This window comes from Dipodomys ordii, unplaced genomic scaffold (assembly GCF_000151885.1).
Source record: "Dipodomys ordii isolate 6190 unplaced genomic scaffold, Dord_2.0 Scaffold41, whole genome shotgun sequence".
Lineage (NCBI taxonomy): Eukaryota > Metazoa > Chordata > Mammalia > Rodentia > Heteromyidae > Dipodomys > Dipodomys ordii.
This window is the reverse complement of record NW_012267257.1, coordinates 7359837-7386341: the sequence shown is the minus strand read 5'-3', so window position 1 is coordinate 7386341 and position 26505 is coordinate 7359837. Positions and strand designations below refer to the sequence as shown.

The window sequence follows — 26505 nt, the reverse complement described above, 5'->3', positions numbered from 1 at the left end:
TGTTTTCCCCTCCCATTCCTACTCTCAAGTTACATAGTTCATTTTTTACATAAGATGCATTGAATATAATGACCAGATTTTGGTTTTAATATCATTCTCTAATAAAAAGAACTGGCTGGCTGATTCTCAGATTCCATAAATAATGGAAACCTAAATAGCCTCTTTTAGTGCCAAAAAGTAAGGAAGTGTTCAAAGAGATAATAAACCCCTAATGATGGAAGCCAACTGAAGGAATTAAGCTGGAACAATTTGAGCAGCAGAATAAATACAATAGTATTTATTCATATCCCAAGTATGAAATGAATTTCCATAAGTCCTTTTATATGTATAATGATATGAAGTTATGAAAATGACACTTTAGTGCTGCAGTCCTCCTCCTTAGTCTAGTCATGAGATAAAACCTCACAAACCACCAAAGAAGGATATTGCAAAATTAGTGAGCAGTACTTGGGAAAACTGTCAAGGATACAAAACTGTCATAACCAAGAGTAACCCAAGAAGACATGACAAATAGGTGAACTGAGGTTTGATGGATAGAATTTTAGAACAGAAAAGGAGTACTGGGTAAAAATGGAGGAAATCTGAATGAAGTATGAATTTTAGTTTGTAATAGAGTATTGACATTGATTTGTTAATTGTAAGAAAGCTACAACACTGATAGAAAGTGTTAATAATAGAATTAAACAGACTTGCCTGTATTTATTTCTTTTTTTTATTTAGACTTGCCTGTATTTAATTGAGGTAATTCTCTGTGATATTCCCAATTTTCCTGTATATCTAAAAATAGTTTTAACTGCCAGAAAAATGAAACCACAAAAAACTAGAATTAATTTTATTTTGATAAAGGAGTAGTCTTCCTAAGTGATACAACATTAGAAATCATTAAAGAATTTGTTAGTTTGATTTTTTTTTTTGGTCCGGTCGTGGGGCCTGAACTCTGGGCTTGGGCACTGTCCCTCAGCTCTTCAGCTCAAGGCTAGTGCTCCACCACTTGAGCCACAGCGCCACTTCCGGCTTTTTTTTTCCTTTTTGCATATGTGGTGCTGAGGAATCGAACACAGGGCCTCAGGCATGCAAGGCAAGCACTCTACCACTGAGCTACCTTCCCAGCCCTAGTTTGATTTTTTTTAACTTAGTAAACTTTTTTTGCCATCCTGGGGCTTGAACTCAGAGCTTAGGTACTGTTCTTGAGCTATTTTGCTCAAGGCTAGCACTGTACTACTTAAGGATCAGCTCCACTTACAGCTTTTCAGTGATTAAGTAGAGATAAGAGTCTCATGGACTTTCCTATCCAGGCTAGTTTTGAACCTGCATCCTTAGATCTCAGCCTCCTGAGTAACTAGAATTGTAGGAGTAAGCCACTAGCACCCAGCTTAATAAACATTTGGAAGCAATTTTACATTTACAGGAAAACATGAGTGGAAGAACAGAACTCCCATATATGCTTCCACTCCCCTCAATTTCCCTATGATCATAACTTACATTTTTGTGGCACATTTGTTACAGATTCATTGGGCTACAGTGACACAGTAACGAATGACCAGTTTACATTAGTGCTTATTTTTTTAATTTTTATTTTTTTATTGTGAAAATGTTACAATTACATGGGCAAGAAAATGAGTACATTTCTTATCAAGCATTGTAGCCTCCTCCTTTGTTTCCCCTTCCCATCCCTTCCCATCCTCCCCCTGCCCCCCTACCCAGTCCTCCTCCCCCCACCCCTAAAATATGTGTTCAAATGTTTTTTTTCCTCTCATGCAATTGTTTCTAACACATTTATAAGATTATTTCTTTGTTGCTGTGTATGTCCCTCCCCCATGGTATAACCCCTGTTTTCACTGTATTTGATGTTGGTATAATTTGTGGAGGGGAAGGGAAAAAACAAATCAGTTAAATAGGGATACAGGTGGACCCATTGCATCAATGAGATATACAAGACGTTATGTCGAAAGTGCTTATTTTTTCTGCTGTACGTTCTATAGGTTGTAATGTGTATCTACTATTATGGAATCCTATCGATAATTTCACTGCCCTAAAAAAAATCCCTTCATCCCCATGAATCCCTGACAATCATGATCTTTTCACGGAGTCTACTACCATTTCGCATTTTGTAGATGTCATATACCTGGAACCATAAACTATGTAGCCTTTTCAGCTTGTCTCCTTTCACTTAGCAGTATGCATTGAAGGTTCCTCCGTGTAGATGAATGATTTAATAATAAAACTTTATTTATTGGGGCTGGGAAGGTGGCTCAGTGGTAGAGCGCTTGCCTTGCATGTATGAGGCCCTGGGTTTGATTCCTCAGCACCACATAAGCAAAAAGAAAAAAAGCCCGAAGTGGTGCTGTGGCTCAAGTGGTAGAGCGCTAGCCTTGAGCTGAAATGCTGAGGGACAGCACCCAGACCCAGAGTTCAGGCCCCATGACCAGACCCCCCCCAAAAAAATTAAAAAATATAAATAAAAAACTTTAAACTTTATTTATGCTGAAACAAGGACACAGGATGACCAATTGCAGCAATGATACTCACACGATACTATGTTGGAAATGAACTTTACAACTTCTGGTGTGGGCAAGGCAGAGTGGGGGGAGTGGGGAAGCTGGGGGAGGGAAGGGATAGTAGAATAAAAACAAAGGAGGGGATAACAATGTTTGATAAGAAATGTACTCATTACCTTACTCATGTAACTAACCCCTCTGTACAGCATCTTTACAATAAAATAAAATTTTAAAATATCATTATTGTATTATGTTCAAGTACCACAATTTATTCACATGTTCAAGGGTACCTTGGTTTCATCCTAATTTTGACTATTAAGAAAAGAGCCTCTCACTGGTGGCTCATACCTGTAATCCCAGCCACTCTGGAGACTGAGATCTGATGATCACAGTTCAAAGCCAGCTCTACGCAGAAAATCTTATCTCCAATAAACCACTCAAAAACCAGCCGTAGACCTGTGTCTCAAGTGGTAGAGTCCTGGCCTTGAGCACAAAAAGGCTCAGGGACAGTGCCCAGGCCCTGAGTTCAAGCCCTATAACAGTCAACAACAACAAAAAGAACTGCCTTAATTATCTACATAATAATACACTAAGGTTGTATGTATTATTTAAAAATCACTTAATGCTTTAGTATTTAACATGTGATGAACTCATTAGTAAATATGGTTATGAGCATTATAGATAAGATCAAGTATAAACTTGCCTTTTCCTTGTATATTACAATGAATATATTTTATGTAAATTAACATGAAGGCAGAGTATAAAAATAATATTGATGCAGTTAAATAGCAAATAAAATCAACAAATGAGGCTTAAGAATTACTTTCCTGAATGAGATTTTGTGTAGGGAGACCTTTCATTTACTGTGTAATGGGTTTAAATAAGGCAAAAACTATGTTATGAAAGCATCTGAAATATGTGTGTAATCTAGTCTCCTTCCTCTGTATGTCACTGTGAAAATTACATGGAGATTCCTTACAGCAATTATAGATTAAAATAGTAAATTTATAGCTAAGGTATTGAAAAGCTGCTTTAAGTTTATAATGCTAAACTGAGAATAAAATTATCACACATGAAAAAAGAGCCTCTATAAACACCTATAGACACTTTTCTACTCATCTGCGTAAGTACTACATGAAAGAAAAAGTACTAGTATGAGAGATAAAGTAATTGTGTTAGCACTGCAAACTCATTCCTAGAGAAAATCCTTTATTTGACTGTGTTAGTCAGCTTCTGTTACTATAAAAAAAATACATGAAATAAGTGAACTTAAAAGAGAACTGCCAGGCAGGTGGCTCACACCAGTAATCCTAGTTAGACAGGTCATAGTTTTGTTTGTTTGTTTGTTTTTATTGTCAGGGTGATATACAGAGGGGTTACAGTAAGGTAATAAGTACATTTCTTGTCAAACTTGTTACCCTTTCTTCATTTTCCTCCTACTTTCCCTCCCCCCACCTCCACCTCCCAAGTTGTACAGATCATTTCCAACATATTGTCTTGTGTATATCTCTGTTGCATTGGTTTTCCCCCCCTTGTCCTTTGTCTCACCATTCTGTTTGTTGTTCCCCTTCCCTTCCCTAATTCAAGTGAATGTGTATGCAATAAAAGGGTACCAGAATCAAATACAGTGACAACATGTCATAGTTTAAAGCCAGACCAGGCAGGAAAGTCTTTGAGACTCTTAACTCCAGTTAACCACCAAAAGCTGGAAGTGGAGCTGTGATTCAGGTGATAAAGTGCTGGCCTTGAGTTAAAAAGCTAAGGAACAGCTAACAGGCCCTGAGTTAGAGCCCCAGTACTGGCACAAAAAAAAAAAAAGAAGAGGAGGAGGAAGAGAAAGAGAAGTTGGAAAAGGAAGAGGACCACCAGCTACCACTGTTCTTTGGCTTACAGTTCTGCAGTTTTCAATCTGTGACCAGTTGCTCCGTTGCTTTGGGTCTGTAGTGGCACATCATGAGATGGGGGGACATGGGGTAGAGGAGGCCTATTTGCATAATAGCTAGGTGTGAACGATAGAAAGAAAAATATAGTTTCACAATTCCCTTTGAAGATATGCCCACAATGACCTAATTACCTCTTGGTAGCTATACTTTTTTTTATACCTTCCTATGGGCTGAGGACCAAACCTTTAACATATGGGCATATGGGAAACATTTCAGGCCTATAGTAATGTTTTAATTGCACTTAGTATTTCCAAGTACTCTATAAAACATATATTAAGGCCCAAATCGCTAACGTTATAGTCTAAATTGAGTTCAAAATGATCATTGATTTACTAAGTTATATATGCTACATATTCTGTTCTGATTTTTAGGAAGAATTTAATAAGAATATTCTTCAATCTGTATAGTTAAAATCCAAAAGAAAATATAATGTGTTAAGATTTGTAAAGAGAATTAAAAAGCTATATTCTAAATTGTCAAATGTAATCTCTTATGAAGAATTCCTTATAGATCCAGTTCTCATTATAGAAAAAGAATGTGATGAGAGAGCCACCTTGTGTTCAAAACTTTAAAATACACATTTAAGAATATATATCTAATATAGTTTCAGCTACAGAATTGGTTTCAATTTGCCAGACACTAAGGTAACATTAGTGCTGTATTTAATTAACTGGTGAACTTATTATATTAGAAGAGACAAAGACAAATGACAATAAGGAATATTATATCTTTTGATTACTCAGTTTAGCATCTAAGTAATATACATGAGACAGGTTCTCAGCTAATGTCTATCAAACTTGGAAATAGGAAGATAGAGAAAAGGGAGATGGTAAGAACTTTGTGTAAGTCAGTGGTAGAGAGAACAAAAAAGAGGGAAAGGCCACAAAAGTAGAACCTCCTATCTGCATAAAGCTTTTCATCATTTGCAAAAACTTTGGTTTCTGTCAGCTTACTTGAAAGTAGATAGAGGCTGTTGCAAACCAAAAGGTAAACAGTTTTGCATTCTTCAGTGACAGTATTTTTGTTTGTTTCTGCCAAAGTACTTTACATAAATACTGCCTTTTTTTAAACTGTAAAGATGATGTACAGTGGGGTTACAGTTAAATAAGCTAGGTAGTGAGTACATTTCTTTTTGAACAGTATTACCCCCTCCCTCATTTTCTCCTGCTTTCCCCCTCCCCAACTCCTCTCTCACAAGTTGTAAAGTTTGTTTCCAACATAGTGTCTAGAATATCATTGTTGAACTGGTTCACGCTTTGTCCCATCATTTTTGTGATTCCCCTTCCCTTCCCCAAAACAGATAAACTTATGTATAAGACAAAGGGTATGGAAATCAAAAATAGTGAAATAGTGACAACGGGGAATAAACCAAAGGGGGGGGGGGGGGGGTGGGGAGAGGGAAGAACTGCAAACAAAAACCTCCTGTTTCCATTTCTTGGAGTTCATTTCGATAAGCATCATTTATATGGACATCTGTCCCTAGCTATTGAGCTATTGTGATCTTCAGATAAAATATTCTAGACATAATTCTATGTTTCACTGGGTCTGGCTTGCTTCACTTAATATACTTTTTTCCAACTGTTTCCATTTCCTAACAAATGGGGCAATGTCATTCTTTCTGATGGAGGCATAGAATTCCATTGTGTATATACCACATTTTCTTGATCCATTCATCTACTGAGGGGCATCTGGGTTTATTCCATATCTTAGCTATGGTCAGTAGTGCTGCAATTAGTATTGATTTTTTTTGTCCGTTGTGGGGCTTGAACTCTGGACCTGGGCACTGTCCCTGAACTCTTCAGCTCAAGGTGAGTGCTCTGCCACTTGAGCCACAGCACCACTTCCAGTTTTCTGGTGGTTTATTGGAGATAAGAGCCTCATAGACTTTCCTGCCAGGCTGGCTTTGAACTGCTATCCTCAGATCTCAGCCTCCTGAGTAGCTAGGATTATAGGCATGAGCCACCCGGGCCTGGCTAGAATGTTCTTTTTGTAGATAATTTGTGTAGAATCAGTCTTCATGGTCCCATAACATGTCCAGGTGTACTTTCAGGGAAGATTCTAATATGCTATGCCTTTAAAAACTCATTACTAAATCTTGGAATTTATTTGACATAAAAGATTATTTTAAGGAAGTGGCGCTATGCCTCAAGTAGTTGAGTGCTTGCCTTGAGCTGAAGAGCTCAGGGACAGCGCCCAGGCCCAGAATTCAAGCCCCATGACCAACAACAACAAAAAAAAGATGACTTTAAAATATTTATATAATTTACATAGAGATATTTGTTTATTAGGATCTCACAATTGTCAGTTAAGTGTAATTTTATTTAATTATTTCTTTTGAGAAAAATAATTCCAAAAGTGAAAGAAAGGATTTTTATACAAAATCATCTTTATATTTTAGAATGTACTACTCTTCATAATATGATAAAAGGGCTACAACAGACCATTGAATATCAACACAATTTGAAAGGTGAGCAAAAATATAGAACAAAAGTGAATTTTTTTCAACTCCTTTAAGATAGAGTTATTAACATTGTTGACTACAGGTTCCTTTTAACTTGTATTTGTTCATACTTTCCTAACATTATATAATTAGAAATGCTGTGCTAAACAGAACAATTTAGTCATAATCTGTCATAGACATCAGGAGATATTTCATGTCATGATAGTTCTTTCAGTTATTTCAAAAACATTTGAGATGTTTTCCAGTGGAGAATGGTTGTAACATCCCTGCAAATACTAGGTTTATGGAAACTCAAGTCGCACATAAAATGGCATACTATGTGCATATAACCTATTCATATCATCCTCGCTACTTTATCAGAGAATTACTTATAATACCTACATAAGAAGGCTGTACATGTTTAGTATAGACATATTTTTATAATGTATATTTTTTGTTTGGTTGGTTTTTGTTGGCCATGGGGCTTGAACTCAGGACCTGAGCATTGTTTTTGAGCTTCTCACTCAAGATTAGTGCTCTACCATTTTGAGCTACTGCACCACTCTAGGTTTTCTAGTGGTTAATTGGAGATAAAAGGCTTTCTGCCTGTCCTAGCGTTGAACCATGATTCTCAGATCGCAACCTCCTGAGTAGCTAGGATTACAGGTGTGAGCCATCCGCACTTTATATTTTTGGTTCACAAATGCAGGGGACCAACTGCATTTAATAATACAATACAGTGCTGAATACCTGTTTACATAAAAATGAATTAAATTCGTGACTAAACTATATTCATGACTAAAGAATATTACATGTATGCCCATTTATTTTTATTTTTACAAGGTGAAAATGAACAACTAAAAAGAAATGCTGATCTTATGAAAGAAAAGTTAAAATCCCAGGAACAGGTAAGCTTATGCAGCATTTGCATTCATTCAAGTCCTTCCAGAGCATTTATTCTAATTAGAAAAAGAAAGATTGGGGCTGGGAAAGTGGCTCAGTGGTAGAGCGCTTGCCTTGCATGCATGAGGCCCTGGGTTCAATTCCTTGGCACCACATAAGCAAAAAGAAAAAAAGCTGGAAGTGGCTCTGTGGCTCAAGTGGTAGAGTGCTAGCCTTGAGCTGAAGAGCTGAGAGACAGAGCCCAGGCCCAGAATTCAGGCCCCACAACTGGACCAAAAAGAAAAAAAAGAAAGATTATCTTCATTAATAAGCACAGCCAAGATTTGTCTATGCAGATATATGTATTTGTACCTCTGTATATTCAGAAATCTTTAAAAACTGAATGTTTGTTTTACTAATTGAGATCTTGGACTTTTTATAAAACAGAATGTATTAATGTATCATTTGCATTGCTGTGTCTACCAAGAAACAATACAGTTCTTTTGCTACATATTTTCAAATAGTGTTAATAGCATCTTTAGATACTCTGTTAAACATCACTTTTTAAACTTTTGATTATGAAACAAATCTAGCCTATTATTTTGTGATTAGGATAATCATTGCCCCATCATAAAGGGATTATTTTATGTGGATCCCAAATTAATTGTTACCAAGGGCCATGAAAATCTCTGCTACATTTTCTTATCTCCTTTAGGAACAGTACAGTGAGAGTAATTACAGAATATATAACACAATACCAGAAAGCAAATGTGCCTAATAGAGACAGTGGATGTTGGAGAACTGTGACTGACAAGATATTGGTCAAACAATACAAAATTTCGGTTGGGAATAAATTAGGCCTGTTGTATAATGTGGTGATCATAGTTAATAAAAAAATATATCATATACTTGAAAATTGCTATTTATGAATTTTAAATGCTCTTACCATAAAAGGTATGTGAGAAAATCTGTATGTTAATTTTTTATCATTCCATCATGGATAAATACATTAAAATAAGTTGTCTACTATAAATATAGGTAATTTTTGTTAATTAAAATTAGCCAACCTGGCACCAGTGGCTCATGCCTGTAATCCTAGCTACTCAACAGGCTGTGATCTGGAGATCATGGTTCAAAGAGACTCTTATCTCCAATAAACACCAGAAAACCGGAAGTGACACTGTGGCTCCAGTGGTAAAGTGCTTACCTTGAGCTGAAGAGTGCAGGGACAGTGCCCAGGCCCAGAGTTCAAGCCCCACAACCGACAAAAAATAAAAAAATAAAAATTAGGCAGGTGCCACTGGCTCATGCTTGTAATCCTAGCTACTCAAAAGACTGAAATCTGAGGATCACAGTTCAAAGCCAGCCTGTGCAGGAAAATCCATAAGACTTTTATCTCCAATAAAACTACCAAAAAAGTCTGGGCACTGGTGACTCACGCCTGTAATCCTAGCTGCTCAGGAGGCTGAGATCTGAAGATCACAGTTCAAAGTCAATCAGGGCAGGACAGTCTGTGAGATGCTTGTTTATAGTAAACTACTCAGAAAAAGCCAGAAGTGAAGCTGTGTATCTAGTGGTAAAGTGCTAGCCTTTGCCAAAACAAACTCAACATCAGCACCCACCTGGAAATGTGGCCTAGTGGTAGAGTGCTTGCCTAGCATACATGAAGCCCCAGATTCTATTCCTCAGTACCACATACACAGAAAAAGCCAAAAGTGGTATTGTTACTCAAGTAGCAGAGCACTAGCCTTGAGCTGAAGAGCTTGGGGACAGTACCCAGGCCCAGAGTTCAAGCCCTATGACTGGCAAAAAAAAAAAAAGAAGAAGAAGAACAGCACTCAGGCTGTGAGTTCAAGCCCCAGGATCTATACCAAAATTAAAAAGAGAGAGAGAATGGACATTTTATACATACAAAAAAAGCAGTTGCAATTTCTCAAAGTTGATTATTCAAGCAATGTCAATATTTTTCTCTCTAGATATTATTAGAGTTTGAGAATCATGCCTCACATATGTGATCTCTGACACAACGAAAAAAAGCATTAGCTATGATCTCATATCAAAAATGAATACAAACTGAAATTTTTACCCTCCTAGTTAGTAAAATATTATGTATTCATGCTTAGATTTAAATGAATATATGCATCTGTTAATCTCTAGGAATATAAGAATAGTATTGCCAAACTTCTAAGTGAAATGAAAACCAAAGAAGAAGTACATAAGATAGAAATAAGCAAGCTTTATCAGGATTTACAAAAAAAAGGTGAGTTTGTTTAATTTACTGAATTCTAAGACATCACAAAACAATTTAAAGATGCAAGTATTTTTTCAATAATAGCCAGTATTCTTTTTAATAATATTATTTTATTTTTTGTCATTTTATTAACAAATATGAGTTTAATGAAGGAGTATCATTGTCATGTTTCCATATATGTATACAACACACCTTGATATCAGATCACCATCTCAGCCAGGCATCAGTGGCACATGCCTATCATCCTACCTATTTGGAATGCTGAGATCTGAAAGATCATGGTTCAAGGCCAGCCTGTGCAAAAAAAAAAAATTATGAGACTCCTTCTCATCCAATAGGTAGACACACACTCCTGGCACTCTAGCTCATGGAAGGCTCAGATCAGAAAGTTCAAGCCAAGCAGTTCCAAGCCAGGTAGAAAGTCTACAGTACTCAATCTCAGTGGAAGAATCTGAGCATAGTAGTATGCTCCTAAAAACAGACAAATTGACATCCAGACATGTACCTGGGGGAAAAAAGTTCACTCCTTCTTATCATATTCCCATATCATCCTTTCCTTATTCTTGAAACAATTTCACCAGGTTTTAGTCACATATGTGCATAAAGTGGACTTCAACCATATTCATCCCCTACACCCTTTCCTTTTACCTTCCCACTGGCACATCAATCCTCAGACAAAACCTGTTTTACATTCCTGTCATTCCATTTGTGTGTGTGTGTGTCTAGTGCTCACATCTGAGACTCTATTACTTGAGTCAGGTCTCTGTTCTTGCTTTTTACTAGTTAATTGGGGGAAGGGTTAAGTCTGTTAGATTTATCTACAAGACTGGCTCTGAATCCCAATCTTCAGATTTCAGCCTCTTGAGTAGCTAGGACCACAGGTATGAGCCACAAGTTCCCAGCACTGTCATTCATTTTTAAGGACTAGATTATTTTTAGGTTATTATTATAAGGACTAGATTATGCATATGAAAGAGAATGTAATCTTTGTCTTTTTTGAAATCAATTGTCTTGATGTATTTTAGTTTAGTATATTTCATCTGTATCTTTCTAAATATTTGTGTGATAGCAATACATTTCTAAATTTCTTGTATACCGTTTACACTTATATTATCTAATATGAAGAACTGGGCACATTTAAGAGGCTTAGATCAGGACAGTGGAAGTTCATAGCCAGCTCAAGCATTCAAGACTCCTTCTCAACAGATAGTAGGTTATGGTAATGCACACTTGTTTTCCTAGAAATGTTAGAAACTGAACTCTGGAATATTGCAGTTCCAGGGCAACCTGGACAAAAAAGTCCACAAGACTATCTTAACATAAGAAGTTAGGCATAATGGTATGCATCTGTCAATCCAGGTATATCAAAAAGAAAAGAAAACAAGAGGATCATCAAACCAACTACTGCAATCACTATACATATATATTACATGGCTTAGAAGTAAGAATATCTACATAGCAAGCAGGCCCAAGTTCAAACCCCAGTGCTGCCGTGTGTGTGTGTGTGTGTGTGTGTGTGTGTGTGTGTGTGTGTAATGTAAAACTGCTTAGTAAAGAAAGTATAGTTAATAAATTTTATATTTATATTCTCAACATATTAAGTAGAATTTCAGTAATAAAATTTTCCTCAGTAAAGCAACCTCATACATTTATGTTAAGGGTTAATTGCTTTGATATGGTTGTTTTAAATCTGCCTTAATGAATCCATCTTTATGCACACACATCATGTGAAAAAACTAACTTGAAACCAGGTATTTTTGCACATACCAGTAACCTTGCACTTGGAAGGCTGAAACAGAAGAGCATGAACTTGAAGTACCTTGTATTACATAGCAAAACTCTGTCTCAAACAACTGAAAAAGAAAAAATTAACTTGAAGTAAATGGTAAATCTAAATGTAAAACTGTTAGAAGAAGCCGGGCACTGATGGCTTCTGCTGTAAACCACTCAGAAAGCTAGATTTGAGGATTATGGTTCAAAGTCAGCCAGTCAGGAAAGTTCATGAGACTCTTATCTCCAATTAACCACTAAGAAGCCAGAAGTGGAGCTGTGGCTCAATTGGTAGAACACTAACCCTGAGCAAAAGGAGCTCAGAAACAGTGCTCAGGCCCTGAGTTCAAACTCCACACATGCACGTGTGCATACACACACACACGCACACCTTCACACCTACTAGAAGAAAACATAAGAAATTATCATTGTGCCCTTGAGTTAGACATAATTTGTTGAAAATAAGTAAAAGTACAAACAGTAAAGGGAAAAAATTCTAAATTTACCTTCAAAATTGTTAATTTCTCTTCTATATAACACTGCTAAGAAAATAAAGACAAGCCACGTGCTGGGAGAAATCACTTGCAAATTTGTGTCTAAACTCTAATAAGTCACTAAAAAGAATTTAGACAATTCAACAAGGAAATGACCAAAATATTTAAACAAACATTTGAATTACCCAAGAGATAAACAGTTGAAAAATAATCATGTAAAGAGAAAATGAGTGATTGAAGGGTTGAGATTCACCAGGATACATTGTATCCATGTGTGGAAATGCAACAATGAGATTTCACTTATTCAACTAGTTTATGCTATTAAAACTAAGTATAAAAATCATGTAAGAAGATTCTCAATATAATTAGTAGGGAAATGTACATTCAAGCCACAATGCAATGTCATCTTTCACTTTTTCAAACAGCTAGTATCTAGGCATGATGGTATACATAGTTCATACCTGTATTCTCAGCTGCTCTGGAAGAAGAGACAGGATTATAGTCCAAGACCAGCCTACAAAAAAGTTAGTGAGATGCAATCTCAAAAACTATCTGAGCACGGTGGTACGCATTTGTGGTCACTGCCACTTGACAGGTGAATGTAGAACGACTGTGGTCTGTTGCTAGCCCAAGCAGAGTTAGCATAAGAACCTATCTGAAAAACAAACTAAAAAGCAAAAGGACCAGTGACATGGCTCAGTTGATAGGGCACGTGCCTAACAAGTGTGAAGCCCGGCCTTCATTCCCCAGTACCACAAAAATGTGACTGCTTGCTCCTACACATGTGCCACCACTTGCTGCCCTCATCAGAGGCCAAAGCAGTGGGACCAACCTGATCTTACACCTTAAATCTCTGAAACTATGATGTACATAAATCTTTTAGTTACTTAGTTGCCCTAATATTTCATTATATTAACGCAAAGCAGACCGGTAAGACACAAACTCTAAATCTCTATTAACTCAAAGCAGACTGGTAAGACACAAACTCTCAATCTCCTTCTTCCTCATTTTTCTTATTTTGTAGTAGATGTTAAGCAAAACTGGCAACTTATATATCTCTGAAACTTTCAACAGAGTGAGTCCCTTTGGTTTCTCTCTGCTTTGCTAGTTATTAGCTTGGTAATTGTGGCCTCCTAACTTTTAGTGGTTGTATGCCTTAATCATCCTTCTATTTCTCTGTAGTAGAAATGGTATTATCCCAGGGATACTAATGAGCTTAGCTTTTGACTAGTTTCATTGTCAGCCCTTGCTTGCAGAGGAAAATGAACACTGAACTTTTTGGTGACATTACCTTGCCTCTTACGGGCACATTTCTGTTGGCCTTGGTTAATGGTTTCCTTCTTGGTCTTCCTGAAGAAGGTTATCTCTGATGGAGTTTTCTGTTTCACATCATCTATCCATAAAAGTTTTCTGTAATCTCTGAATTCTTTTCTGTACTCTGCCAGAACAGTTTGAGCATTTCCATTTCTCCTAGCCTTGGTCGTTGCTTTCTCTAGAGCTTTAAGGCCATACAAACAATTTGCTTCATTTTCTGGGAGTTTTTGTAGGGTAACATATGTCCTGCCCCTAAAGAGCAGTAGCTAGCATTGAAGGTATGAACCACCAATGCCCAGCTACCATATGAAGCAATTTTCAAAATTATTTTATGAATGAAATTTACTTTCTTATGAATTTCTTAAAATACTTAAGATATAAAAGCATGGCCTTGAAATTGTCAGTCAATGACTTTTTGTTTTATTCAGTTGAATTAAATGAAGAAAAACACAAGGAACTAATGGAGAAAAAGCAAATGGAGATTTCAGAGTTAAATACAAAATTAATTGCTCAAGAAAATGAAAAACAAAATGAAATCATGAAACTACATGTAGAGGTAGGTTCTTAAAGAGTCAACCAAACTTGAGGACATTTTCATTAGTCTAAACTATGCTTTCATAATTTTGAATTGCAGTGAGACACATTTCAGGACTAGAAATGATCCTGTGGGAGGGCTGCATGGGTACCCATCCTTCAACCAGGGCTGAAATTCTTCAGCAAAGGCTCAGTCACCACACAGCTTTTGGCTCCACTGCCTTGAGTAGTTACATTGCACTTGACATATAGGTAGAACCCTGTGGAAAGTTCCCCAAACAACTCAGGAAATTTCCTGCATTTTATAATCAAATATATTTCAATTTCATCAAACCACCTTTCCAGCCTGGGGAGTTCATTTCTAGTCTTCATCTCTTCAGTGTTGTTCTTTCTCTAGCAGAAATTGTGGAGCTTTTAGTAAACCAACTATTTGGCATTAAAAAATGACAAATATCTAATAAATTTCTGTGAGCCGGGCGCCGGTGGCTCATGTCTGTAATCCTAGCTACTCAGGAGGCTGAGATCTGAGGATCTCGCGTCAAAGCCAGCTCGGGCAGGGAAGTCTGTGAAACTCTTATCTCCAATAAACCACTAGAAAACCAGAAGTGGCACCGTAGCTCAAGTGGGAGAGTGCTTGCCTTGAGCTGAAGAGCTGAGGGACAGCGCCCAGGCCCAAAGTTCAAGCCCCACAGCCAAAAAAGTAAATAAATAAATAAATTTCTGTGAAACTATATATTATAAGTACAAATAAAGCAAATTTCTTGAGAAAAAATTTATGGGATTACAAATAAAGCATCTTCTAAGCAGAGGATCCAGCACTTTGTTCCTCAGGTAATTCTAACATGCAGCTAAATGTTCTTTTTTCTTTCTTTAAAATTGTTTCATGGGGAAGTGGCGCTGTGGCTCAAGTGGTAGAGCACTTGCCTTGAGCTGATAGAGCTGAGGGACAGCGCCCAGGCCTAGAGTTCAAGCCCCACGACCAACAAAAAAAAAAAAAACCTGAGGGCTTGGAAAGTGGCTCAGTGGTAGAGTGCCTGGCTCAAATTCATAAGCCCTGGGTTCAATTCCTCAGCACCATATAAACAGAAAAAGCCGGAAGTGGCACTGCGGCTCAAGTGGTAGAGCACTTGCCTTGAGTTGAAGAGCTCAGGGACAGCGTCCAGGCCCTGACTTCAAGGCCCAGGACTGGCAAAAGAAATTGTTTCTTAAAGGTTTTTTTGAATTACAAAGTCTGTGTCAAAGGATATCCTTGATTGTACTTATAAGAAACAATTGTTGCTGGGCACTGGTGACCCATGCTACTCAAGAGACTGAGATCTAAGGATCACAGTTCAAAGCCAGACAAGAAAGTCCATGAGAGTCTTACCTCCAGTTAACCACCAGAAAACTGGAAGTGAAGCTGTGGCACAAAGTGCTAGAGCATTAGCCTTGAGCAAAAGAGTTCAGGCATAGCGCTAGGCCCTGAATTCAAGGCAGAGAGGAAAAAAAAGCAAGCAAGCACGAAAGAAAGGAAAGAAAGAAAGCAAGCAAGGAAGGAAAGAAGAAAGAAGGAAGGGGGGGAGGAAGGGAGGGAGGGAGGGAAGGAGGGAGGGAAGGATAGGAAGGGAAGGGAAGGAAGACTATACAGTATCTTTACAGTAAAAAATATATAAAAAGATAAAAGAGAGACAATTGTTGCCAGTTATAGAACTAGAACATTCTCAATAACTTTCTTTTTAAATTTGTTCAGTTTGATGCCAAACTAGCCAGAGTTCAAAACAAATCAAAATCATATGCAGATGCTGCTGTTTTGCCACAGAGTATCTACAGAAGGGTATGTGAGTTTTCTCATGATTATATCTTAAGAAATTAATTTCCTTACTGCTTCCACTAAAATTATCTAGTAACATATTTAATTATTTTTCTTGTATCCTTATGCTATTTGTCCCCTTCAAATTACATAAAATTTGTTATAACCTTTCAAAATAAGGGTTTTTTTAATGTTAGCTTAAACTGTATTTGTATTTTTGTCATTCCTTATGCCTAATTTCATTATTTATGAGTTGTATTAACATTTTTTTCTGCTTCATTTAGAAGCTTCAGCATCTTCAAGAAGAGAAAAATAAGGAAATTGCTATTCTTCGTAATACCATTCGAGATTTAGAGCAACGCCTTTCTGCTGGCAAAAATTTTAACTTTAAGCGTAAACGTTTTTGAGCACCGTGGTAAATTTGTTAGTATTTTAAGCAATTAAGAAATTCACTTCTCTTTTCAGTATAAATACACTGCCTAGATAATGAAAAAAGACAGATGTAAGCTTTTTATTGAATTTATTTAGACAAATCCATACTCCATGCAGTCGTATGCTACATTCTTGCTTGACAGTATTACCATAAGGAGTTCAAGTTTACAGGGCTTAGTTTCCCTATTAAACCATCAATAACTATGGAAATGCTGTTAAGCCTTCACTAGACAACATACTTTTCTTTCTTGTTGCATCTTTCAAGACAGCATTCAAAATTCAGAAGAGAGATACAGTGTTCAAGAAAACAAGATACAAAGAGTTTATGACAGTGAAATTTAAGCTATGAGTCATAGATATAAAAAAGACAAATGGATGTTATAAAATGTAGTCATATACACTTTTCCTGCAAAGTATTCATGTATTAATTATTTTTGGATCTTAAGCAGAATCCAGTTCATTGAAGGTTTAATCAGCTAAAATGGTAAGATTTAAAAGATAAAGATAATATATTTTTGAGAAATAAGTAAAGAAAAATATGGAGAACATGTCTTTGTTGTTCTTCCTCCATTCTGATTTGCTAACTATCCAACAGAAACCCCTAGGTTATAGTTTACGTTTCTGTTCTCATCAATACAAATAGAATACTGGAAGAAGAAAAAGAAAGACATATTAACCAAAAACTGCAATCACTTTTCAGTTGTCCCATAAAAAATTTGGTTGGGATAAAATTTCTGTGGTATTAAATTTAGAAGCCAATCCAACAGATTTCTTCATGTTTGTACATGATTTTTTTAGTTGCCTGATCAAAATTTTGCCTAGACTGAGCTGAGAAGTACATCTAATTTAGCATACTTAGTTTGAATGTCATTTTCATTTTTTTGCCATATTATTTCAGCTTCATTTGGGGCTGACTGTGGGCTTGAGCTGCTGACTTGCTTGTCAGGCAGCTGGAGGTGATCGTCACTGACAAGATTCAATGACTCTCTCCTCCTCAAAAAGTCCCTGTCAGCTGCATAAAGATGGAAGGTTTTCTGCACACTGTCAGGTGACCGCAGACCCTGTTTTCTCAAATATCAGATGTCGGCAATGGCAACAACAGCTACTGGGAGCTAACTCTGAATCCTTGGACAACTTACACAGTAATTGGTTTACACATCCCTTCCGGCACAGCTTCCTTTGTGCAAGTGAAAGTTTTAAACCTTCACTTCCTGGCAAATCTCAGCTATCCAAGTGACCCTCCCGTTCCTTATGCTGGCCTTTGTGGTGATGGTGGTGGTGGGGGTGGTGGAGGCCTAGAGGAGGGGAAGGCAGAGAAGCATCTGGTGCCCCTGGTTGCTGACTCTCTGTTTGCTCACTGCCCCCAAGAGTCTGATGCCCATGCTTGTGATGATGCGAATGGTGGTGATGTGGCTCTGGAGCTTGTGCTGTTTTGCCCACAGTAGCTAAGGACACATTTTTACAGAACTCTTCATCTTCCAGACTCTGAAATAGATTTGTAAATCACATGTCAGTACCCTTATAAACAACACAGTGAAAGTTATTGGTACAGATGATATATACAGAATTCCAACTAATGAATCAGGATAGAACTAGTTTTATATTCTGACACAAAATAGTTTCCCTCTAATAACTCAAAACAAAGCCAGTAAACTGCTCAAAATTGGTAGCTCTTCGGGGCTGGGAAGGTGGCTCAGTGGTAGAGCGCTTGCCTTGCATGCATGAGGCCCTGGGTTTGATTCCCCAGCACCACATAAGCAAAAAGAAAAAAGCCGAAAGTGGCGCTGTGACTCAAGTGGTAGAGTGCTAGCCTTGAGCTGAAGAGCTGAGGGACAGCGCCCAGGCCCAGAGTTCAGGCCCCACGACCGGACCCAAAAACAAACAAACAAAATTGGTAGTTCTTCATACTTAAACATATGCTACAAAATGTCTTTCAACTTGTCTAAAGCTTTGCTAATTTTTCTAATAAGATTCTGCCAGGTGAGAATGCAAACTGACCCCACTGATCATGATCTTCCATTCTACGTGGTTCTTTAATTTACTGAACGTTGTCTTGGTTTTGTAGTACTCACAAACACAGACACTAACAACATAATATCAAATTTCAGTGTTGATTTGTAAATAAAATCCATGTCAGAATCAAAGACCCACAATATAGTGTGACAGTATTTGGAAGGCTTTGACAAGTCACAGATTCCACTGGATTTTTAGCATACAACTACTAATCAGTTCATTTTCTGGTTATTTCTGAATTACTTCTAAGTGAGAGCTTCATAGTTTATTATAAACCAATACAAAAAACAAGTGTCACACAAACAGCTGTAGGAATAATTTAAATTTACAAAATATTACTGAATTTCACTGATTCTGTGGTGCATTTTTTCACATTTTATTGTTCCTAAAATTAGAGTGCATCCTATTACTGTAGTGTTTCAGCATTGCATTCTACTTTAGTTGGTAGCATATTTTTCTTAGTAAATCAAATAACCTGCCCTTGCTGATGACATATCAGCTGTAGATAGCATATTATCCTTCCTCACAGGCCAGCATATTCTTCCTTAAAGGTAGTTTGTTTTCTTAACCTATTATGAGAATTGTTCCTACTTTTAAAAAATATAAGTAGGTATAGTTAAAACTATTGGGCAGTTTCACTAATACAAAAATACAAAAATAATTCTATAAGAAGTCAATATAGATGCTATCTACTAAGTAATTGGTATAGGCCAGACATGAAGCTTGTACTTTATTTTTGCTACTTCAGTCTGCATGTCTTGAAGATTTAAACATAAAAATGCAAAAACAATTAACTTTAATTTATCAACTAAATCCATTAAGCAATTTGTTATTATTTGAGATGCCTTTCTTTGAGCTGGAGAAAACTTTGTGAAAACACAGTCCATAAATAAAGGTCAAAGTTATCCTTAAATCTAAGTTTGAATCTTGCCAATGTACCCCATAAAGGGAACATGGTTTAGAATTATTTTCTTTTTAGTGTGAGGAAAAATAAGTCTAGTTGATAGAAATTAAAATCAATTCTTTGTCTTTTCATGAAAAACATTTACATACAACACTTCTCAAGGCATATTCTCATAGTTATTAGGAATGATAATAATGAGTAGGAAATGTTCTGTTTTCAAGTCAAAACAATAACTGACGTTGCTGAATGAGAAGGCCTTCACAAAAAAGCTGGTTGTCTAACGTCCTTGATCGATTAGATAATATCAGACCTCAGTACCCTCACAAGTTTCATGGGAGGTAAGCTTTGCTATTACTGTCAACATGTTCACAGTACTGCAATAATAACGTTTTATGTGTTGACTAAATCCTTTGAGCATTTGTACTCATAATATTATTTTGTGGTTATTAAAATATGCAAGCTATATTGATTTTGGTTTCTGAAATCTTACATAAAAGCATCTATGTGGATTTTGAAAATAAGTTTTTAAATGTGTATTACATAACAAAAAAGTATCATTATAAAAGCTCGCTTATTTTCCATTCACCAACAAAAACACTGCTTATCTAATGGATCATACAATACCAACTTATATAGATAGCTCTTAAAAATTCCCTCTTTCTCCCAGTAAAAATAATTCAGAAAAATACCCGGAGTGAGCAGTTTCCACATTTATCTTCACAGTAAGCAATCTTAATGGCTTCTTCTACATATGGGAAGGTTAGGAAGGAATAAGGCAAACCAAGATGGTATACAAGACGGCCACATCTACATAAAAAATAAAAAGAACAACAAAACATTGTTATTACAATATTTTCTGCTTAATGATTCTACCCAAACCAGATGGGTATATGTATTACAGGTTTAAAAGTCTTAGAACTAAGATCCCTCCACATCTCCTGTATATCTCCTTGAGTAGGGTCTACAAATGAACAACCAGGGACTGTAGGCCATTTTAGGTCATAGCAAGAGAGCAATGTCTAATATTTGCAGTTCAAAGTGTTACAGAGATGTCACTGAAAAATGTTTATGCAATGTAGTCACTGTCACTAGTCAAATACAATTTTGTAACTGACCTATATACTCTACCAAAGTCCAATCATTGACTTAAAAATTGGGTTCTGAAAACATATATGAATTTTTTATAACTGCTGCAGCAGCCAGTTTCCACAGAATGAGAGATTACTGCATAACAAAAACATCCCAACCCTTGCTCAGTATTTACTTCATTTGTTCATTTATTATGTGATACTTGCCTTGCACGCAAGGCAAGTTCTCTACCACAAAACTGTTCCCTCCCCAGTGAGATAGGATCTCACTGTAATTCTACTTTGAACTCAGTCTGTAGTCTAGGCTGCCCTCAAACTTAAGATCCTGCTGCATCAGATTCCCAAGAGCTGAGATTACAAATGTATGCTGTCAAACTTTACTCAGTAACCCATTTATTAAAAAGTATATCTAATATAGCAAAGACCTCAGTGCAACAAAATGAGGACATTTAGCATTCTCAGAAAGGGGTTCAAATGTCCTCCTTGCCCAGTTTTTACCAGTGTATACAGCTTTATGTGAATGTCAAAGTATTGTACTAAATGACTAAGGTAGAAGTTTAGAGGCCTAAAAAAATGAACCACAATATAAAAAAGTTATTTGAATAAGACCAAGTAGTGATAAAGCTCAGGTCAACTCCCTTTCACCAAACTCAGAAGATCCAAGAGAAAGCAGACTCCACCAAGACTGTTTTCATAAGACAGTGTATGCTTTGAGGTTCAACTGAAATGTGTTTCATGGAACCAAAAGATTTCTGCAGATCATACTTAAGTGATTAACACACTTTGCAATCGGAAATGCAACTGTGACATTATAAATTAGAACTAATCACACATAACCTACAAAGTATGTTATTCATCTGCACAATTCTTAGATTAGAATTGTATGTGATGTACAGTTTGACCAGATTCCAGTTTATAGGAGGAAAATGTACAGCCAATTTTCTTTACTTAACAAATAGAATGGTAATACGGACAGTGCATGGTCTAGCTTCAAGAAGTCATTTCAAAAAGACAAACCTTCAATAGACCTATTTAGAACTATGTGTTCAGTAACAAAACATTATCTTTTAAATTCTTTTTAAGTAAATATAAAGCAGGCAGGAAACGAGTGAGAAAGTTGCTGCAAAAATGTATAGGAGGGATAGTAGGAGAATAACTTCAGATTGTGATTATGAAGACAGCATAGATGCACTGAGGATTTGGAATCCATACAATTTGGTGATTGACCCACGATGCATAGATGGATGAGAGGGAGAGGGCAGCAAGACTACCATACATCATGTCGTCGATGTTCTCCAACACAGAAGAGGATGATATGCCCTGTGTAGAGCTGCATATTTCCTCAAAAAGATGGTTTTATATAATTCACACAAAGGTTAAAGTAGAAACAAGTTTTGGGGAAAGATAAGTGGTCTAGATTTGAACACCTGAATTTAAAATATTGTGAATACATGAACTAAACATCCTAGTTTGTATTGTAGTTCACTCATTGTGTTGGAGCTGTGGATAACTTTGTTTCATCAGAACATACGTTGTAGTCAATGAACAAGTAAGATGGATTATGCAGGAAATCCAGCCTAATGAGAAGGAAAACTAAATAACCCTGAATAGAGCAAACCTATACAGAGAAAGAAGAGGAGGAGCACTAGAAGAAAAAAACTAGTGTAGCACAGGGTCATAGGAATCAAAAAGTGGAAAGTGTTTCTAGAAATGAGAAGTGATTTTTTACTTCTATATAATACATTAATTTGTATATGAAATTATAAATGATATAAAGCATTTAACAACAAAGAAGATTGCAATGCATAGTGAATAGATACAAAATAGGAATCTTTAATCTGGCATGGAAGCACATACCTGTCATATATGAAGAAGTCATCTTTGTCTCCATTTAAGAGAGCCCAGACATCTGGTTGGTCTTCTTCTTGTTGAAAAACAGTAATATTATCTGAAACTTTATCTTTAAGATGTATGTATTTCAATCGAGAAGAGCTTCCTTGGTGATTAACAACAACATAAGAAATATTATAATATCCATCTTTCTCCAATTTTACTCGCAGGTCTTCCAATCTAAGAGGGGAAAAAATAAAATCAGTCAGCTTTTTGATTAGTGGTTTATTCTCCCTTCTTCCACATTCTGGTTTTTCCTGTGACACTTAATTTTTTTCACTGACATTATTTGTTATGTTCTTGGATAACTCTGAAGCGTTCATTTTTAGAACCATTTAAAGCCTGTGCTCAGTCAAAAACCTATGCTAAATGCTGTGGAAACACTAGCTCACTTAGTCCTTTAACGCTGTAAAGTATGTATTTATGTTACTCATCTTATAGAGAGTTCTATCCAATGAATACTTCATGAGTGACTCAATAAATATTTTTCTTACATATTTGTTAAATGACTAAAACCTTGGCTAGATAGCCTAGTGTTTATCTTCTCTAGATACATTCTCCTCTTCTTATTTGGAAAGAACTTCCATCTGCTGGACTACATTTCAGAATATTTCCATAAGAATAACACATATTTACCAGAAAGTTAGAAAAGAAGAAAAACGGACCTCAGGAATGCCATTGTAAACATTTTGATGTGCATCTTCTTTATCTTTCTAATTTCTTTTATGCAAATACTTTTTCTCAAAAGAGTGATTTATCAATTATATGATTTCCATTTTTATTTGATGTACATATGTTATTTATTTTATAACTTTTGCCCAAAGCCACAGTAATACTCCCTTACCTGGATGCCTGCAGGATGCACAGGTATCAGCTGGCTTGAAGAAGAGCAACCACGGTCACAGTACCGTGGGAGTCCAGCATTGGATTTTTATCTCTTATGCTCCAGGCTGGAGGTTGCTTACAAATGGAGCTTTGCCCTTGGCTCTCTGTTCCTCCATAGGGAAGGAGACAGAGAGCCAGGGCAAGCCCCAGTCCTCTCCACATTGTTGGGGTTATCCTGTAAAAGAGAAAACCGATAGTCTTTTTCACAAATGACTTCAGAGGCCTAACTATGATAAATCCACTAGATAGAATTCTACTTCCTATAAAGAATACCCAGTCCACAGATTCCGGCTTCACTTTGTGAATTCAGTATGCCTTTGTAAGGAGCTTCCTTGAACTAAATTTTCCTTAAAGGAGGTATCAGCAAGCTACTAGAGTCAGTAAAGCTGTCAAAATACTAATTATCTGTTGTAGCAAGCATTCTATGATTATTCAGGCTCATTTTAATGTCATACTCTAAGAAGAAAGATTAATACAAAATTCAATATCTAGGAAGTCAGTATGTTTTTATTCTCTCATCTGAGACTGTACTAAAAAAAAAAAAAACAGTGCACAAGCAGACTGGGGAAGAGCTCAAGTTTTAAAGTGCTGAAATCAATCTTCAGTACTGAAAAAAAAGAAAAAGAAAAACACAAACATTGTGCAGAAGAGGGATGATGAAATGCTAGCAACAATGTATCTACAATAAACTCAGGATTAAAAGATTAGAAGAATAGCCAAGTGCCATTGGCTCACACCTGTAAACCTAGCTACTCAGAAGGCTGAGATCTGAGGATCATGGTTAGAAGCCAGCCCTGGCAGAAAGTCTAAAATTCTAATCTCGCATAGACTACTGTGAAAAAGACGGAAGTGGTTCTGTGGCTCACGTGGTAGAGTGCTAGCCTTGCACAAAATGGCTCAGGGACAGTGTCCAGACCCTGAGTTCAGGCCCCAGGACCGCTACCAAAAAAAAAAAAAAAGGTTAAAAGAAACCTAAAATCAGATTGATTGAGTCTCTAATGCATTAGTGTATATAGATTAAGGTTTTTTACACCTGATTAGCTTTCCATTTATTTAACATATCAAAATTTAACTTAGCTGGATGTGGTGGCACATACCTATAATCCCAACACTTACAATACTGAGCAGTAGGATGGTGAGTTCTAGGATAGACTGGGATGCAGAGCAACTACTAGGCCAGCCTCGCTGCACAGTAAGGCACTGCATAAAAAATAAAAACAACCAAGAATCTAACGAGGCTGGGATCTGAAGATTGTGGTTAGAAACCAGCCTGGCAGGAAAGTCTGTAAGATTCTTATCTCCAATTAACCACCAGAAAACTAGAACTGATGCTGTGGCTCAAAGCAGTAGAGCATTAGCCTTGAGCAAAAGAGGTCAGTGACAGCACCCAACCCCAGAGTGCAAGCCCTACAAATAACCAAAACAAAAACAAAACAAAACAAAAAAGAAAACCTAAATTGATAAAAACTAAAGAAAGGAGAAGGGGAAGGAAGGATAAAAGAAAAGAAGAAGGCTGGGAAGGTGGCTCAGTGGTAGAGCGCTTGCCTTGCATGCATGAGGCCCTGGGTTCAATTCCCCAGCACCACATAAGCAGAAAAAAAGCCGGAAGTGGTGCTGTGGTTCAAGTGGTAGAGCGCTCACCTTGAGCTGAAGAGCTGAGGGACAGCGCCCAGGCCCATAATTCAGCCCCACGACCAGACCCCTCCCCCCCCAAAAAAAGAAAGGAGGGTAGGAAAAGAATATAAAAGTCATCTCAGCTTTTCTAATTTATTTCATCTATTCTCATTTTTTAAAGAGGAGGCATGTTTGGACAATCTAGAATGTCTCTTCAGCATATATCTGCATTGTTAATACAATTATTCTTACAGGTATAATTTATTCAGCCTTGATAGAACTATACATAGATTATGTATCATGTCAAGTTGTATAGCCATTACCCCTCTCCAGCCAAGGAGCGAATGGCTACCAGAGAAGTTTGGCATGTAGTCTATGACCACACAGGCAGCAAGTCACATGAGAGAATGGATTCAAATTAGCCTGTCACACCCAAAACATGACCTCTCTACCACTGGATCATTGGCAGATTTTAGACAGATTGCCTTGTAATAACTATTGTCCTGTGATGGTAAAAAGAACATCAGGATAAGGTGGGGAGTTTTTTCTTAATAAAATGGCTAGATTTTCCCTATTTTCTGACTAAATTTAGGTCAAGCCCTGGGTCCAATGTCCACTACCCCACTTCCCAAAGAGTAGAACCAATTCAGAGACCATAAAACTGCCCATATAAAGACAGCAGTTCATACTCTGTCATAGAGCAGAGAGTTCCATATGGTTAAATGACAAGTATATGGAGAGTATTTCCCTTGTGTAGGATTCTGATGAAAAGAACAAGCCATTGGCAAAGGCTAGTCGAACAAAGAAGTCATACTTTCTGATTTTCCTGTTAGAATCAGGAAAAATATTTTCTGATTTTCCTGTTACAATAGGCTACTCAGATTTGTTAGCTTACTCATTTTTAAATAGTAATTTTTATTTTGATTTTAGCTGTCAGCTATGTAAAAAAGTTGAGGATAAATAAGATTAGATTTACTAGTGACTGGTCTTAAAATTGGACAGTAGTTAATTTCATTAAACTCTTTACTTTTAAATTACAAAATCTAGATTAAATGTCCAGTCTTGATCTACATTTATTTTCAGTTCCCCACTCAAAGCAGGATAAGCAACAATTCCTCCCTCGTCCCCCTCTGACCCTCAGACCAACATCTGGAAGCCTCTTAGTCACCTACCGCTCCTGCTTCACCAGCCAAACTCTGCATGTCCTCACAGACCACCCGACTGCAGTGTGCTGCTGATTCCTTACAATTCCTTCGGAGTGACCAGGTCTGCATTGTGGATAAACTCTGCTCCCCTACCTACTTTTATTCTAAAACAACAACACTGGAGAACAAGTATATTTCAGTCTAGGCTTTTTAAACTCATAAGGATGGTTTCTCCCTGTTCTGTTCACACTCTGCATTTCAGTGGGAAATACTTAAAATTGATCATATAATTCTACTTGTGTACCTCAAGACCTGTGCCTGGGCCCAGCGACACAGAAAGCAAACTATCAGTTGCCCACTACACCCAGACACTTTTTATCCCTGTTTTATCCTTTTTTTATTTCTTCTATCCAGCTTTTTAAAGTCTGTTCTATAAAGGAAAAACATACCGGACTCAAAAAATGTTTACCAAACTCTAAAAGAATCAAGTATTGCTAAACAAAGTTCCTACTTACACAACCCCTTCCAAGCAAGTTGCTTCCTTTCTTCCTTGCTTTTCTGGACCAGCTCTAGAGAGCCAAGCAAAGAAACTCTGATATTTATAGTCCTGTTGTTTACC

The 26505-nt window shown here is 36.9% G+C and overlaps 2 protein-coding genes across 3 annotated transcripts in view; one reads left to right on the top strand and one right to left on the bottom strand.

Annotated features, from left to right (window-relative positions):
* Positions 1-17000, top strand: part of Ccdc152 (coiled-coil domain containing 152) — a 22160-nt gene extending 5160 nt beyond the window's left edge. Inside the window, exons 3-8 of the mRNA XM_013018588.1 lie at positions 6840-6908; positions 7725-7789; positions 9921-10023; positions 14021-14148; positions 15856-15939; positions 16200-17000. Coding sequence (XP_012874042.1) covers positions 6840-6908; positions 7725-7789; positions 9921-10023; positions 14021-14148; positions 15856-15939; positions 16200-16322 — 572 coding nt within the window. The 3' untranslated portion in view covers positions 16323-17000. The remainder of the gene's footprint in view (positions 1-6839; positions 6909-7724; positions 7790-9920; positions 10024-14020; positions 14149-15855; positions 15940-16199) is intronic.
* Positions 16419-26505, bottom strand: Sepp1 (selenoprotein P, plasma, 1). Of its 2 annotated transcripts, none has more exons than XM_013018586.1 (5): positions 26402-26505; positions 23087-23302; positions 22210-22422; positions 19954-20071; positions 16419-17832 (listed from the first exon to the last, which is right to left on the bottom strand). In XM_013018586.1, exons 2-5 carry the CDS (start codon positions 23287-23289, stop codon positions 17221-17223), a joined length of 1146 nt encoding a protein of 381 aa, XP_012874040.1. In that variant the 5' UTR covers positions 23290-23302; positions 26402-26505; the 3' UTR covers positions 16419-17220. The 2 variants fall into 2 exon arrangements, with proteins under 2 accessions (XP_012874040.1, XP_012874041.1); XM_013018587.1 differs by lacking the exon at positions 26402-26505 and adding an exon at positions 25914-25990.